This window comes from Python bivittatus, unplaced genomic scaffold (assembly GCF_059951505.1).
Source record: "Python bivittatus isolate LINGU-HERP-01145 unplaced genomic scaffold, Pbiv_v1 ctg000220_np1212, whole genome shotgun sequence".
Classification (NCBI taxonomy): Eukaryota; Metazoa; Chordata; class Lepidosauria; order Squamata; family Pythonidae; genus Python; species Python bivittatus.
Window position 1 is genome coordinate 19,106,419 of NW_028277048.1, and position 15,576 is coordinate 19,121,994.

Genomic DNA, 15,576 nt, shown 5'->3' on the forward strand with positions numbered 1-15,576 from the left:
GAGCTTGTGAGATGGCTCTATTATGTCTGAATTTTGAACATTCTCCCATGTTATGTGCATGTTTCTTGTCCTTAGGGTTATTTTAAGATGTGTTTTTATTGTTCTGTTTTTATTGTACTCTGCCCACAGTCACATTCATGAGATGGGCGGCTATATAAATTTGATAAATAAATAAATAACCCACGAAAGGCTTTGAGGAAAAGCTCCAAGAAGGAAAAGGTTTTAAACAGTTAGCAATAAAGAACGGCTGGAGTCAACTTCCTCCCACATATGGCTTCACGAAGTGGCATTGGTGTTCCCTTGTTTACTCAAAACCATTCCAAAATACCAGAAACTCAAACGTGGGTTGCCAGGCAGCACAATCCCCTCAGGTTTTTCCATGAGGTCAGAATTTTCAGTCTTTCTCTTTCTCTGACCTTAGAGGGGGAAATTTGATCAATTCTGTTGGCTTACCTTAATATGTGTAACTGATACTATTAACTTTTTAAAAGTATACAGGTAGTTGTCGCTCACTTGAGTTTACCATAGTTACTAGGTGAATATGTCTTTTATTGTAGTCATGTAGTCATTCACTGCAGTCACTAGCTAGATACATCTGTGTGGGTTTTTTCATAAGAATATGGAACAGTTTGCCATGGTCATTTTCCAGGAACTTGTTTCAAGTTCCCGGTCTAACCCAGAGCTCTGGGATTTCCTGGTGGCCTCCAGTCCAACACTAATGAGGTCCTAATCTGTTTTGCTTTTTGAAGATCAGCCAAGATCCACTGGGTCCTACCACCTGCTATAACACTTCATCTTGCATTTGTTTGATTTAAGATGAGATCTGAATGAGAGGATAAAATTGTATTGCCTCCGTTAGTTGCTGCTTCAAGCTTTAGATCCCAGCCATAGCTGAAGTCAGATTTCACAGAACCCCCTGTTAGTAATGAAAGAAATGTTGAAAAATAGATTTTATGAATTCATATTTTAAAATGAGAGTTTTTCCCGAAACTTTGGAAATCAGTGCTTGGATAGAACACATATAGCTATATTTTATTTTTCATAATTTTGTTTACTAAGTTATCTGTATCTTATTTTGCTCTTAGTAAAGGTATCCCAATGCTGCTTGCATGAGTTCGCACTCTCCCTCCTTCTCTCTAATAAACCTTAAAACAGGGAACATTCAAATTGAATTATTTATTAAATAAGAATGTAAAATAGGATTAGGCCAGCCAGAACATGAAACTAGGTAACTCCTGATCTTTTATATCTCATATTATAATATAAATCAATAACCACAGGTCTCTTAACGAAATCTTTATCTTGCATGCTAAATTGCTGCATTGCTGTTCCCACTGAGTGATTCCTTTATGTCCGTCTGGGTTCCTTGTCTTTTAAAAATTGTGTGACAGCCTGGAATCTTAATTTTAGCTTTTAATTTGAAGTTTTGTTTTATAGCCAAATACTTTATATGTTTAGACCACCCATAATCCTATTGCTGGGCTTTTTAAAATCGCCACCACTGTGAGTCTTAATTTGCTGGAGTTTGCCTCCCCTACCCCTCTAGCTAAATATATGACTCAGCCCTAATATTTCTAACCTCTGCAAGAGCCTGCAGCAGTTCCAAGCCTGGCTAGTTTTAGGCAGGCTGAAGGAATTACCCCTCCAAGAATAGAGCTGCCTGGATTGTTAAATCCAGCTGGTTTGCTATTTAGAAAACTTGGCGGATTTTGCCCGCCACATTCATGGGATGTTTTAAACACTTGGCTAAATCGAGTCCAGTTGCTGGTGGTAGTTTTACTTTGCGGATGTATATAAATTTGGGGGGGGGATGTTTCTTCTGGGTCGTTCCAGCTAAAAGATGTTGGTGATCTTTGTAGAAGAATGGGGGTATTTCCAGATGGATGGGTGAATCATCTCCTCAGGCAAGGCGAATCACATGGAGAATCTCCACATTCATTCACTCCTCAGTGCTGAGGCCTCTTTTTTAAACCCAGCAGGCCCAATCCCTGTTTTTAGTGTTTATTCCATATGAAAAGGGATTATAGATATTTCACCTCCGTTTTATCTTATAGCAACCCCGTAAAGTAGTTTCTTCTGAAAGACAGTGGCCAGTTCAGCTGTTTCTCAGGTGCCTGCTGTTTCTCACAAAGAACTCTTAAGGGGCTTGAAACTTCCTGGTAAACTTTTTAACAATGGTTAGTCTTCTGAATGGTTCCCTGATGTGGCTCTTCTCAGTTTATGTTTTCTGCAGTTCCTCAGCCTAAAAATGCTGGCTGGGAATTCTGGGAACTTTAGAAGCTTCACTTCTTCAAAGTGAAGCGATTAACAGCTTAAAAACAGTAGAAGCTCCAATTCTTTTAAATTTTGTTTCCAAACTCCTCACTAAGTTGGTAGATGAGCAGAGCTGAGGCAACATCCTTCAAGAAGGTTAAATGTGACCCAAGGTCTCCTATTTCTAACCTTCATGTGAGATTTGCTTCATATTCTTAAAATGTGGCTGTCATGGTTTCTCAGAAGTGGGTACAAAATGACCTGAAATTAAGAAACTTGTAACTATTTACAGGTATATTAGCCTGGTTCTTAAGGTCAGTACAGGTAGTCCTCACTTAACGACCACAATAGGAAAATTGGTCATTAAGCAGGGCAGTCGTTAAGCAAGTCATCATGTGACCAGACCCAATTTTACAGCCATTTTTACAACGGTTAAGCAAATCACATGGTCATTAAGCGAATCATGTGGTCATTAAGAGAATCCAGCTTCTCCAATGGACTTTTTTTGCCAGAATTCACTTAATGACTGCAGTGATTCGCTTAATGGCCATCATAAAAAAGGTCGCAAATCATGATCACATGACCGGGGGTGTGTGACAGTTTGTGATGGTCATAAGTGCAAGTACAGGTTGTAAAGCACTTTTTCTGAGGCTGTCATAACTTCGAACCATTAAATGAATGGTTGTCAAGCAAGGAATACCTGTAATGTTAATAACAGACTTTAAGCCTCAGTACTTAGGACATTCACTCAGACTCCCCTGTGATGGCCATTCTCTTTTATTTCTATAGATATGTTTTGAATTACAGTATCAATAAAGCAAATGGGAAAGCTCAGTGGTAGAACATGTGTTTTGCATGCAAACCATCCCAGTTTGAATGCCCGGAATCAATCAGTTTTTCAGAAAGTTAAAAGGCATTATATAGCAGCGTTAGGGAAAGCTCTCCTTGAATTCTGGGGAAACACTGCAAGTTTTAGTCATTTTTCTCTAAGATGATGCCTTCTGGTTATATTCTGTAGTGCACCTCCCAGAATTCTTAGCCAAAATTATTTATAGTCCGAATATGTCTAGAGGGCACCTGGTGGAAAGGGTTGGACTGGAACATACTGGGGTTGTGTTAAACAAATGAGAGGCTAAGGGAGAAACAACCAGGAGATGGCAAAGTCCGGCAGTCAGCATGTACTATAACAGATTGTATTACAGCACAGAAGAGGGTACTAAAGAAACGTTAACTGAAGATTATGCACAAGATGTAGCCAGAAGAAGACAGAAGAAGAGGCAGTTAGCAGATTGCTAAGCAAAGAAAGAAAGATGATCTAATTAATTGTTACCCTGGTTGCCCCTGTCAGTTTTCTTAGGTAGCCACTAAAAGCAATTTCCTGCCTTGAATACATTGAAGGATAGCTTGTTCATGCTGACTGGCCTTTTTCTTCTCAGCAGCTCATTATACCTTCTTTATCACCTTGGCAAGCTCCATCAAAGGCCTTGAGGAGGTACTAGGCTGATTTTGATTGCGTCAAGACTATTTGATGTGCCATTTCCCTTTCTGCTTTGCTGTGCACGGTCCATGCCTCTGGTATTGCCAGTTCTTTCTGCTACAGTACAGTACTGACCCATTGATCTATGGGCATAGCAGGCTGCTGTTCACAAAATTGGAAAAGGCCATGCTGAGCTACTGAAATGAAAATAGGTGTGGTGGCAAGCTGCCAGGCTCAGGCATATGGTTAGGTTTTATTACAATGGTCTGGTCATAGGTTTGTAATAACTTATATCGCTCTCTCGTTGGCTTTTGATAAATCAAGCAGTAATTCAAAAGTGACTTATATAGTGGATTCCAGTGCTTCTATGAATTAGTGTTTTTTGTGACCTGCAGGCCCTCCAGCTTTCTTTTCATATTAGCAAAGTTTTACAAGAAAAAAGGTTTGCCTGTATAGTGTTATGTACACAGTCTCCAAAATACTGCATTTTGGGTTTAATAAGGTTTTTGGCTCTGAGCAATTCAGTCACCCAACTAACCTGACATTAATGTGGAGGACAGTAACAGGTCTCCTTGGTGGGAACAAACTGTTGTTGTACAATCTGCAGTGCACTGTTTCATAAGAGCATCCCCAACAGCAGTCTTTAGTATACTAGCTTTTCTGGGCTAAACAGCCATATTAGCACCAGAAACCAGGATAAAAAAGTGCCACAAGTCTGAGTAGTCATGTTTCTAGGCTTTTCTAACTATGCTCATGAATGGTGGGTATGCAGGAGTATTTGGTACCATGCTAAAATGTGTCTTCTGTGTTTCCGCAGTGTTCTGGACCTTTAGATATGTCTCTTCCCTCTACGCCAGACATCAAAATCAAAGAGGAAGAGCCTGTTGAAGTTGATTCTTCCCCTCCAGATACTCCAGTAGGGAGTCCACAGTCACCACAGCCTAAGGAGAAGGTGAGCTTTCAGAAAGCATTTTTTTATCTGCTTTTAATGGCTTTTCTCATTTTGAAAAAAATGTCCTCTTGCATAAAAACAAAAGCAGAACTAGCTCTCTTGTTATTTCTGACAATAGTGACATACAGGTAGTCCTTGCTTAATGACCACAACAGGGACCAGAAAATTGGTTGTTAGACGAGTCACCACATGACCAGACCCAATTTTAAGACCATTTTTACAATGGTTGTTAAGCAAATCACTGTGGTCATTAAGCAAATCACGTGGTCATTAAGCAAATCCAGCTTTCCCAATGGATGTTTTTTGCTGGAATTCGCTTAATGGCCACATAATTTGCTTACCGACCATCATAGAAAAAGTTGCAAATCCTGATCACATGACCACAGGGTGTGCGACTGTTTGCAATGGTCGTAAGTACTGGTACAGGTTGTAAAGCACTTTTTCCAAGGCCGCCATAACTTCAAACTCTCATTAAAGGAATGGTCATTAAGCGAGGACTACCTGTAGAGGCAAGAGGTTCAGAAGTATTAGTCACTTTGATCCTACAAATACAGGTCTACTGCTGGATTTGCTACCCATTTCTGATTCTTTGAATGTGCCAGATATAAGACCTGGCAGTTCCACACCAGGGACAGAGACATGAAAACTGCTGAAATAATTTAAATTATCACCACCCCAGTGTATATCTCCATGCAGCCCTTTCTTGGCTTCATGTCTGCTGGCAACTCCATGTTCCTAAAGATGGATCTCAACCAATTCATAAAGCAGGAAACAGCTCAAAAAAATAAAATGAAATTTATGGAAACACGACTTATCGCTGCTCTTGAGGTTCTTGCTACTAGAGTAAGACATTGGAATTGGATTTGAATTTGAATGAACATCTATTTTTCATTGTAAATAACTCTTATATCTCCCCTGGAGTTCTACTGCTTGTTATCTACCAATATTCCTGCATATCACATTAATCCGTGCTTCCTCTACTATTGCATAGTTATATGAAGTACCTGATAGGATTAACATGGATTTTAAACCTCACACAAACAAAGGAGATGCAAAACTACTAAATGTTATAAATAAATAAATCTGTTTGACTCATTTCTTAAATCAAGTAACCCTTGTAATAATTATTCTGATCACAATGAAACTGAGTGCTGTAAATTCCTGGCGTGAGAGAATTCTGACCTTCTGTCTTTTGATTACGTTGGAATTTTTGGAACTACATTAATACATATTTATAGACCTCAGCCCTATCAGATGTTTGAAGTTTCCACAGCAGAGTATTATTTGTTCTGCATTAAAAAAAGAGGGGTGTTTTTCTCATGCTATACATTATTATCCTGTTTCTGTGCTTCCATCAATAATAATCAGTAATATTATACAGTATATAATATAATAAGATAATAAAACAAAAAGTAATAGTATTACACAGTGATAGTGGTGATGGGATCTGGCACTGACTGTTGGATGTCTCTTAGGAGAGTACTTCAAAGCCTATTATCATTTCTACACCTACACCAACCATTGTACGTCCTGGATCGCTGCCACTGCACTTGGGATATGACCCCCTACATCCAACTCTCCCTTCTCCAACCTCAGTCATCACCCAAGCTCCACCTTCCAACAGACAGCTTGGGTAAGTAGCAACTTTGGGGGCAGGGAAGAGAAAGGGGCCTAAGCAGATCAGAATTGAGCAATTGATCAAATAGAATTTTCTCCTGCAAGTGTCCTGATGTTAAATCTTACAGAGTATGGCAGTGGAATATATAATTGCCCGAGAATAGCCATGAGGAAAGAAAATATATCCTAGGATTTTGAGAACTTGTTTCATCATTGTTAAATGCTTTATTATTATTTTCATCCCAGTTAGATTTTGAGATGGGCTGAGAAAAAAAGCTGGCTTGAGTTACAGGTAGTCCTCGTTTAGCGACTGCCTCATTTAGCGACTGTTCATAGTTACCACAGTGATGAAAAAGTAACTTTGCGACCAATCCTTGCATTTACAACCTTCGCAGATCTGTAAAGCAAAGGAAAGCAAAGGAAGTAAGAATGTAAAATTGTGATGTTTCACTTAGCAACTGCTTTGCTTAATGGCCAGGTTGCTGGTCCCAATTGTGCTTGCTAAATGAGGATTACCTGTATTAGCTTGGAAGCAACTGTGCCTTTGCAAATCATGTGTACTCTGGCAAGTTAGTTAGCAATTAAAAAGTTAGATTAAGAAATTAGTTTGTTGTCCAATTGTTAAAGCACCATGGAGAACTTGGAGGGGGGATGGGCTCCACGAATCAAAGAAAATCATGTGCGTCCAGGATTTGTTGGAGAGAGATTTCTGTTCCCTGCAAATGGGACTGAAGTTTGTTGGATGTGTTTTCTTTTTCTTGCAATTTTTTCCAGGTCTCCTACCAGTTCTGTTCCACTTGTCATGCACCTTGTGAATGGACAAACCATGCCTGTCCTTCCTGGCCCTCCCGTTCAGATGCCTTCTGTCATATCGGTAATGAAAGTTTCCAGCATGGCTGATTTTGATAAAGGAAGGGACAGTTTTTTCCCTTTGCAGAGCATATGGGGCACTTTAATTTGCAAAATTGACATCTCCCTCTACTTCTCTGCATGAGATAAGCCTGTGTTGGAGTAGAGGACATGTGGGTGGTGAGAGCCACTGCCTGTGAGGGTAGCAGTGCCTGCCAACCAAGTCATTGGTCAGGAAGGCTCAAACTGAATCTTTGTATGAACAGATGGCTGGCCCTGTTGGTTCTGGGGCTGGGAATGGCAGGCTTTCTGATTAGCTAGCTTTGTGCTTGAAACCATTCAAGCTTGCAGAGAACATGTCGGCTTTTCCAAGCCAGAAAAAACTCCCTCCCTGGCCTCTTCGGGGCATGAAATGGTTATTTAGCTTTTATTTCTGCATATGGATTTGACAAACATGAGTACCTTCTGGTGCATCTTGTATTATTTCTAATGTTGCATGCACATCTAGTATCTGTTTCTTTGTGTTGTAAATTTTCATCTACTTTAAGTGCTTAGAAAGTTTCTGCCACAATGGAAATAGGTCAACTCCCATAAATTGGAAAGGCTAATTTGTTAAGACAGCAGAAGCCATCTCTCTATGTTCCTAGTGGGGTGGTTTGCAAACGACTGCCTTTTCTCCAGGATATATCAGTGATACTCTGTGAATTCTAGTTAGCCACGCATCTTCCCTCTCCGGTTGTTCTGGAAATGAAAATGGGGGAAAAAATACAAAGAACCTTATAGAGGGTAACTCCCTCAGAAGCTTTACTCCTTAGGATAAAAAATATAATTCTAAGCCTGCCCTCCCTCTAAACATTTCAGGGTTCCGCACTTTGTTTCTGACTCATTTTTATCCCTTTGACAACCCTGTAAGATGTGTTACCTGAAAAATGATAATAGTCCTGAATGTTGCTCAGTGACCTCCCGAGTTCAAGACTAATGGTCTAGTCATTATAACATGCTTGATCTCCAAGTGCATTACTTCTGAAGCAATACTGTGGGCCTAGTTATGTGGAGCCAGAAACTTCATCATGATCCACAGACTGCCAGCAATCCCTAATTTCAGGATAAGAATTGTTTGAGAGCTAGCATTATGCTGCAGTTTTTAGGTGACCGTTGAGAAGTTACACATGGATACCTAAAATCAAATGAAGATGTGCAGCAAAGAAATGCAAGGGCAGTCATAAAAAGAGAGAGAATTTGGCTGTTGTAGAAATGTGAAACGGCCCAGAGAAAAGGAATTCCCCTTCTGCCTCTTGTTTCTTCCTCTTCTGATTTACTGTTGTCCTACTCAACCTAGCTAAGCAGCTGAGAGTTTGTGGGCTTTCATACAAACACCGACAGTGAGATTTTTGCTAGGCAGTTTTTTTCTTCTCTGTGTGTTATAATTAAAAAACGACTTAACGCATCTGAGGTGCTTTCTGTCTCCCCCCCTCCCCCCGCAATATATAGCTGGCTAGGCCAATATCTGTGGTGCCAAACATTCCTGGTATCCCCGGCCCCCCAGTCATCAGCAGTGGCTCGATTTCGCCATCAGGCCTTCCAGTACACTCTGAAGCTAAAATGGTGAGCTCCTGATTCTACTTCATTGTCCACAAGATTGTTCCTTTTTAAGGATTGAATGAGAGAGATGTATTCACCAAGATGCACTGCAAATTTCAAAAACATGTTTCTGTCATTCTAACGTTTAAAGAAACCTCATCTTGTAAAAATGTTTACGTTGCTGTATAATTTTTCAAAAGTCAGGCTTATTCCCCATTACCATCACCACTTGCCCAATTTACAGACTTGCTGGACTAAATCCAAAACTGCTTAAGCTCACAATGATATTTGCCTTTTCTTTTGAACCCCCATGCCAAATATTATAATTTCTTTTGAAATTCCCTCTCAGTTTCAAAAGCAACTTCCCCAACCTGGAGCTTTCCAGACGTGTTGGAATTGCAAATCCCAAAATTCCCATCCATGGAGACTGATATACAGCAGTAGGGAGGAGGTATTCAGCCAAAACCACTGTAAAATCCTTTTCAGCTTACACAACTGATTGCAAACTTCTTTGAATTCTGGCCTGGAGTTACAAAGACTATAGCCACAGAAGTGTACACATGTCCAAATACAGCATAATAAGGGTAGGTGTTAACTTGCATCTGGGAGAATATACCATGAATGTAAGAAAAAAAGTTACTATACTTCTCCTACAGGCTAGTCCTCCATTAAGCCAAAGGAATATTTTGTTCTATCTTACAAGCATACCCTCTTGGTAGTTTTATAATCTCTCTCTTATAAGCGTTTTCCCTCTTACCAAGTTATTTTGAGACTAACACACAAATTCCTTGGAAGGAAGATGAAGTAAAATGTAATAAAAAAAAAAACCAATGTTTTACTAGAAAAATTCCAGCTGTCTGAATATTTTATGGCAACTTATTTCTTAATTGTATGGGAGAGGAAGAATTCCTGTTTAAACATTCCATATTAATGAGAGATTCTCCTCCAAATGAAGAAGATTTTTCAGATATCCTTAGCAAAAAGAATTCCCAACCATGTGTGAAGTTTTTACATCCATTTAGCCAGCTTTTATATCTCTTCTAAATGGGAACTTCTAGTTAACAGCATGTCAGTTTTACTGGCCCTTGTTTTCAAAAGTCTGCATCTTTTTAGGAAACCAAAAATATGTGTTAAAAACATCAACAAGTAGAAAGTTGGGCCTCTCCTAGTGTTGTTGTGTTTTCATCCCATGCAGAGGCTAAAAGCCAGCCTGACGCAAGGAGTTACTTCCTCACTGAATGGCAGTAGCATGATGGTGGGATCAGCGAGCACAATGGTGACATCCCATCCTGAACAGGGTCAGATACTTATCCAGCACCCTGATGCACCTTCTCCAGCCCAGCCACAGGTTGGTTAAAAGCCAAATTGGATTAAGCAAGGATGCAGGAAACAGAAGTGTTCTGGGAAGATGTACTACAACTAAACCTTCTCCAACCTGGTGTCTCTAGATGTGTTGGGACTGCAACACATCTCGTTCTTCCTCAGCCAGCAGGCTCATCAGCCCAAATTTAGGAAAGCTGCCGTGGAAACTTGTAAAGCCACTTGCTAGACTGTATGATATCTAATTAAAATCCAACAGCTACTATTGGAGCCAAAGTATCAGGCTTTTATGTGGAAAGAGAAATGTGCTGGTCCTTGTGGTAGAATAAAAGGGAAATTGGGAAACTTCTAAGTGGGGCTTGAGCCAACTTTTGTATTAGAGAGAGCATGATGGGTGGCATGGCATCATTTGCTATGGTATGCACACTTTTTATTCTACTTTCTTTAAAGATCAAATATGAGTTTAAGATTTTGAAGCACTTTAAAAACAGGACCAATCTGATGATTATGTGATGAGTATACACCAAGGGCTAATGAAGTCTCCTGAATGAAAGCCTCCTAATATAGTCATTTCTGGAGAAGGGAAGGAAAACTCTTATCAGTCTCCACACTCTTTCAGTTACCTGGAAGTAAACGGTACTTCATTTTGCTTATCCCTCTTTCCTTATGTTCCTAAATATCCTTTGTCTTTCTACAATCTTTCCCCACTCACTCCAAAAACCAACCCTCCTTTCTGCAGTTTCTCAAAAACTACTTTAGAACAAACTTCAATTTCTGCAATAGAGATAAGCTTGAAAATTCAGTATGTCATTTTTCCTTGTTGCCAAATTTCAGTTTTCTAGTTGCAGGATCTGCCAGGATTAGGCACTGAGTTTCCAATTCCCTGAGCAGGTGTGTAGACGTGTGTGAGCCTCCATTGCTTTTGTCAGCATTGCTACCAGATGTTTATCACTGAGATACCACGGGCAATGGGGACAGAGTCAGAAACACAGAAGCAGTGTTTACAAATCTTCTCTCCCTCTGTCTCTCTTCCTGTCTTAATTACTTGGGTTTAAATGCACCCCATTTGGTCCTGCCAGCTCACCAAATGCCAGCCTTCCATCACAGTTACCACCTGCTCTGTCAGTTAGAGCTTCCAGAAGTTTACTGTCCATATGCTGCCTGACTGACAGCGAATAGTAGAGAAGTGGAAACTATCTGTCTAATTATAGAGCCCATTTGGGGAGGCTGAGCTAAGGTGGGAACCTGCAAATCTGTTTTTGCTTTTGGCAGCTATTTCCATTTTGCTACTTAAAAATAAAAGGATTTCAGTAACTATTACAGTGTTGGCTCTACCACACAAGAATCTCATTGCAAAGACAATATGGATACTTGAACAGTCACAGTGAAAAGAGGGTTTTTTTTAATTAAATGGATAAAAGGATGCAAACTCAAATAATGACTGAATATTCCAAGTTGCTTGCATATAAATACACAAAATACACATGCACACGTCTTGCACATCTATTTTACGAATAGCCTAATAGGAACTAGACAAATCAGAGAAAACTTTTCTGTATTATTTATTATTTATTAAAAGATTATAGGTTTTACTTTTTATTCTCAAAGAAAATCTCAGAACATTTACATAAAAATCATGCAAAATATAATAAAGACAGTCAAGAATAAAAAGCAAACATTAAATGTTAAAACAGTAAAGTAGCATTTGAGAGCACTAAGGCAGTGCTAATATTTAAAAAAATGCTTGGACAAAACAGATATTCTTCGGTCCGTATATGTATAGTTGATTGCTGAGTTCTTAATGTAAAGTGGGCCTCTTCAGATAATGGCTGAACTACAAATTCCAACAGCTCTCGCCAGCATGACCAGTGGCAAGAGATGCTGGGAGCTGTAGTTTAACAACATCAGAAAGCCACAGGATCCCTCTCTCTCTCTTTTTAACACCTGCCCATCTTTTGTGTGAACAGCCTGCCCATCCATCTGTCCTTCATCCTCAGGTTTCCCCAGCTCAACCCACACCAAGCACAGGTGGTCGACGGAGACGCACAGCAGATGAAGATCCAGATGAACGTAGGCAGCGTTTCTTGGAGCGGAACCGTGCTGCTGCTTCCCGCTGCCGCCAGAAGCGCAAGCTCTGGGTGTCATCCTTGGAGAAGAAGGCGGAAGAGCTCACCACGCAGAACATCCAGCTAAGTGTAAGCAGGCTGTTAACGCCTACAGTATGATACTGTATCTATCCTTGCTTCACTTTCAAGGCCATAATCCTCCTGGCTACTCATGTGAGATCTGTTGTTTCTAGATTTAGCTAAAAAAATTAAATTAAATTAAAAAATAAAAGGCCTATCTTAGGAAATACCCATTTGCTGTATCTCCTCAAGGAATTGGCTTCCTTCAGCCAGTATAATCTGAAATTTTGGAATCTGAACGTGGTGTGGAGGCAATTTTTATACTCTGAGCTTCTCAGTGCTCATCTTTAAAGATCCTGGCTTACAACAGGTATTCTTGGTATTGGCAGTGTTCACTGTGTACCATCTGGAGGAGCTTTTCTTATCAGGAAAAAGTTATTTGAGGGCTGTCTGAAAGAATGCATTCTCCTTAAATACATTTTCTCAGATAATAGCTCTCTTGCAATAGTCCTCGACTTACGACCACAATAGGGACTGGAAAAATTGGTCATTAAGTGAGGCATCATGTGACTGCACCCAATTTTATGACTTTTTTGCAGCAGTTGTGAAGCGAATCACATGGTTCCCCGTTGATCTTGCTTGTTAGAAGTCAGCTGGAAAGGTCACAAAATGTGATCACATAACCCTGGGACACTGCAACCATCGTAAATACATGCCAGTTGCCAAGCGCCCAAGTTTTGATCACATGACCGCGGAGACGCTGCAACAGTCATAAGTGCACGGACTGCTTATAAGTCACTTTTTTCAGCACCATCATAACTTCGAATGATTGCTAAACAAATGGTCGTAAGTCGAGGACAGCCTATAGTTAAATTATAGCTCACTGTGGAAGTAGACATCTTGTGAAGCAGCCATTAGGGCTTCAGTTGTTTTTATTTCTTGTTACTCTCTTGTCAGTGTAGAATTTTTCAGAAAATCTTAAAACTATAGACTCAGTTCCAATTTGTTTCCTCACCCTTTGGCAAGGATGTTTTCTCTGCCATCTTTGTTTCTTTTGTAGTGTTGTTTTTGTGTTTTTTGTGTTACTTTTTGTTTTTAAACATTTTTAACCACTTGTAAACTGCCCAGTGTCGCTGGGAGTCAGGCGGCATATAAATTTAATAAGTTGTTATTATTATTATTTCTAATAACCTGATATGTGAAACTTTCTTTCCGTCATTCTTATAAGAAGGACATTTTGACTTTTGTGTGGTCTAGGTGCATAAAGGAAATCTTTTCATATTTTCCATCTGCCTCTAACATCGGAAGGCTAGCTTCTTCTGTCTGTTATGGAACCTTGGCCTAATTTGATATCCTGCTGGTGTTAAGTTATGAGCCAAGCTATTTGCAGTGCTATGAATTTCTTCTTTTGTTTTTTACTGTTATGTTGCTTAGCCTTCCTGAAGCTGAATAGGAATTTCCCACCTTTGAGGAAAAGGAATTGAGCCTTCTGATTCCGATTCTTGGACCTAGGCCAGCGGTGGTGGTTCTGTCTTTGAGGGAGAAACAGAAGTTCAGTGCGATCTCCCTTTCAGCCGTCATAATAAGGATGTTCATACACTCGAGTTTTTCCATACGTGCCCTTGTCGTGGTGTTCCCACGTTTTCGAGAGGCTGGAATGTTGTTACACTAGGCATGCAGCTAAGCAGACCCACCATGGCAGAGTCACAAGTACAAGCAGCACTGAAACAGGCTGCTAGCTGCATTCCCTGCAAACAGCTTCTGTCTGCTAGAAACCAAAAATAGCTCCAGCATTCCATGAAGCTATTCTGTTAAAGGTGACGCTGAAAGAAAAATCATTCCCCCATGGGCTGGTTCAAACCCATCATACATAAATTCCCCCATTTTTATTTTGTACCTCAGACTGTTGGGTCACTGTTTCAAATGAACGCTTGACAGGATACACATGAATTTTCAGCAGCTTTTTTGTAAACCCTTCCAAGTGCTTTGCATCAGCCTGTAGCTTCTACTTTATATTACATTGGCGGAAACAAATTTGAAACTACGGTTTGAGTGTGTGTGTGTGTACATGTGTACATGTGTATAATGTTTAGCCTATCTTAACTCAAAAGTTTTTCAGAATTAAAACAAGTTTTATTTCACTGTTTCTTAGATTAGAATCTTCTTGTATTTGCTACCATGTTTCCAAATTGATCTTTTTAAAGATATTCCAATAGCAAAAAGCACAGTTTAGGCATAGGATTAAGCCATAACATCAAGACAGTTTTAGTGCTAAAAAAAGGACATGACAAATGAAGCATTTCCTGCACTAAGTAATGAGTAAAATCATCCCCCATGGGCTGGTTCAAACCCATCATACATAAATTCCCCCATTTTTATTTTGTACCTCAGATTGTTGTGTCACTGTTTCAGATGAACGCTTGACAGGATTCAAGATTGGATGTTGAACCAATGCAATGAAGCTAAATGTTTCCTTTCTCACAGAATGAAGTTACATTATTAAGGAATGAAGTTGCTCAACTCAAACAACTATTGTTGGCTCACAAGGACTGCCCTGTCACTGCATTACAGAAGAAAACACAAGGTTATCTTGGTAAGCAGAATCTTATGAATATTCAGGCAGGGCAAATGGGGGCAAATACAGATTTCAAAATTGCAGTACTTTATGAAGTAGCATTTTGGAGTCAGTCAGGATTGATAAAAGCATCCTATACAATTATAACTGTGAAAGAATGACCGTAACTCCAACCTAGACTGGGGTAGAAGCTGTTGGGGTAGAATTCTCAGTATCCCAGTTATTATGGCCAGCTCTTCCTGTGGATGATGGATGCTTTAATTCAAATCATCATCTGAAGGACACCCAGTTGAGGGAGATTGTGCTACCTTTGCAGCTATGGAACCAACCCTCTTTTTCCCCAGAGGCTTATTTTTGTTTTCGTTTTTTTTTACAATGCAGTAAGGCTGCCTTTTTTTTTTTTTTTCCCTTTTCCCCTTCAATTCTGGAAGTTCACATTATAAGCCTTAGCTGTGGGGAAAGAAATTCAGTTGGCACCTAAATAATGACAATCACATTCTTCTCAGTTATGCACACACGCATTCCTAGGCAGTTTTATTATTGAGATCTGTGGCTAGCTGCTCCATAAAAAATCCCAGAGACCATGCATGGAATTACAGCTTCCTCATGAGCAGTTGGGTTACTTTATTTGTAATACCTTGTAGATCATTTTTATTTGTGGGGTGGATGGAATGTCAAAACATCTTCAAAGGACAAAGATATAATGAAACAAAACAATTGCAATCTACCACATTCAGAGGCAGTAGCTTAATTAAAATTTGTGGAAATACTATCAAACATCATGTGAACTTTTGGTTCTGAACCAGGTTGTAACATACTCATTACC

General features: G+C 39.7%; 1 protein-coding gene across 3 annotated transcripts in view; it reads left to right on the top strand.

Annotated features, from left to right (window-relative positions):
* The window catches only part of LOC103061925 (cyclic AMP-dependent transcription factor ATF-7), a 124,372-nt gene that overhangs the window by 94,804 nt on the left and 13,992 nt on the right, over positions 1-15,576 (top strand). For all 3 annotated transcript variants that reach the window (XM_088138014.1, XM_088138015.1, XM_088138016.1), the window contains exons 5-11: positions 4,548-4,682; positions 6,158-6,315; positions 7,074-7,173; positions 8,640-8,753; positions 9,925-10,077; positions 12,047-12,244; positions 14,660-14,768. In XM_088138014.1, coding sequence (XP_087994140.1) covers positions 4,548-4,682; positions 6,158-6,315; positions 7,074-7,173; positions 8,640-8,753; positions 9,925-10,077; positions 12,047-12,244; positions 14,660-14,768 — 967 coding nt within the window. The remainder of the gene's footprint in view (positions 1-4,547; positions 4,683-6,157; positions 6,316-7,073; positions 7,174-8,639; positions 8,754-9,924; positions 10,078-12,046; positions 12,245-14,659; positions 14,769-15,576) is intronic.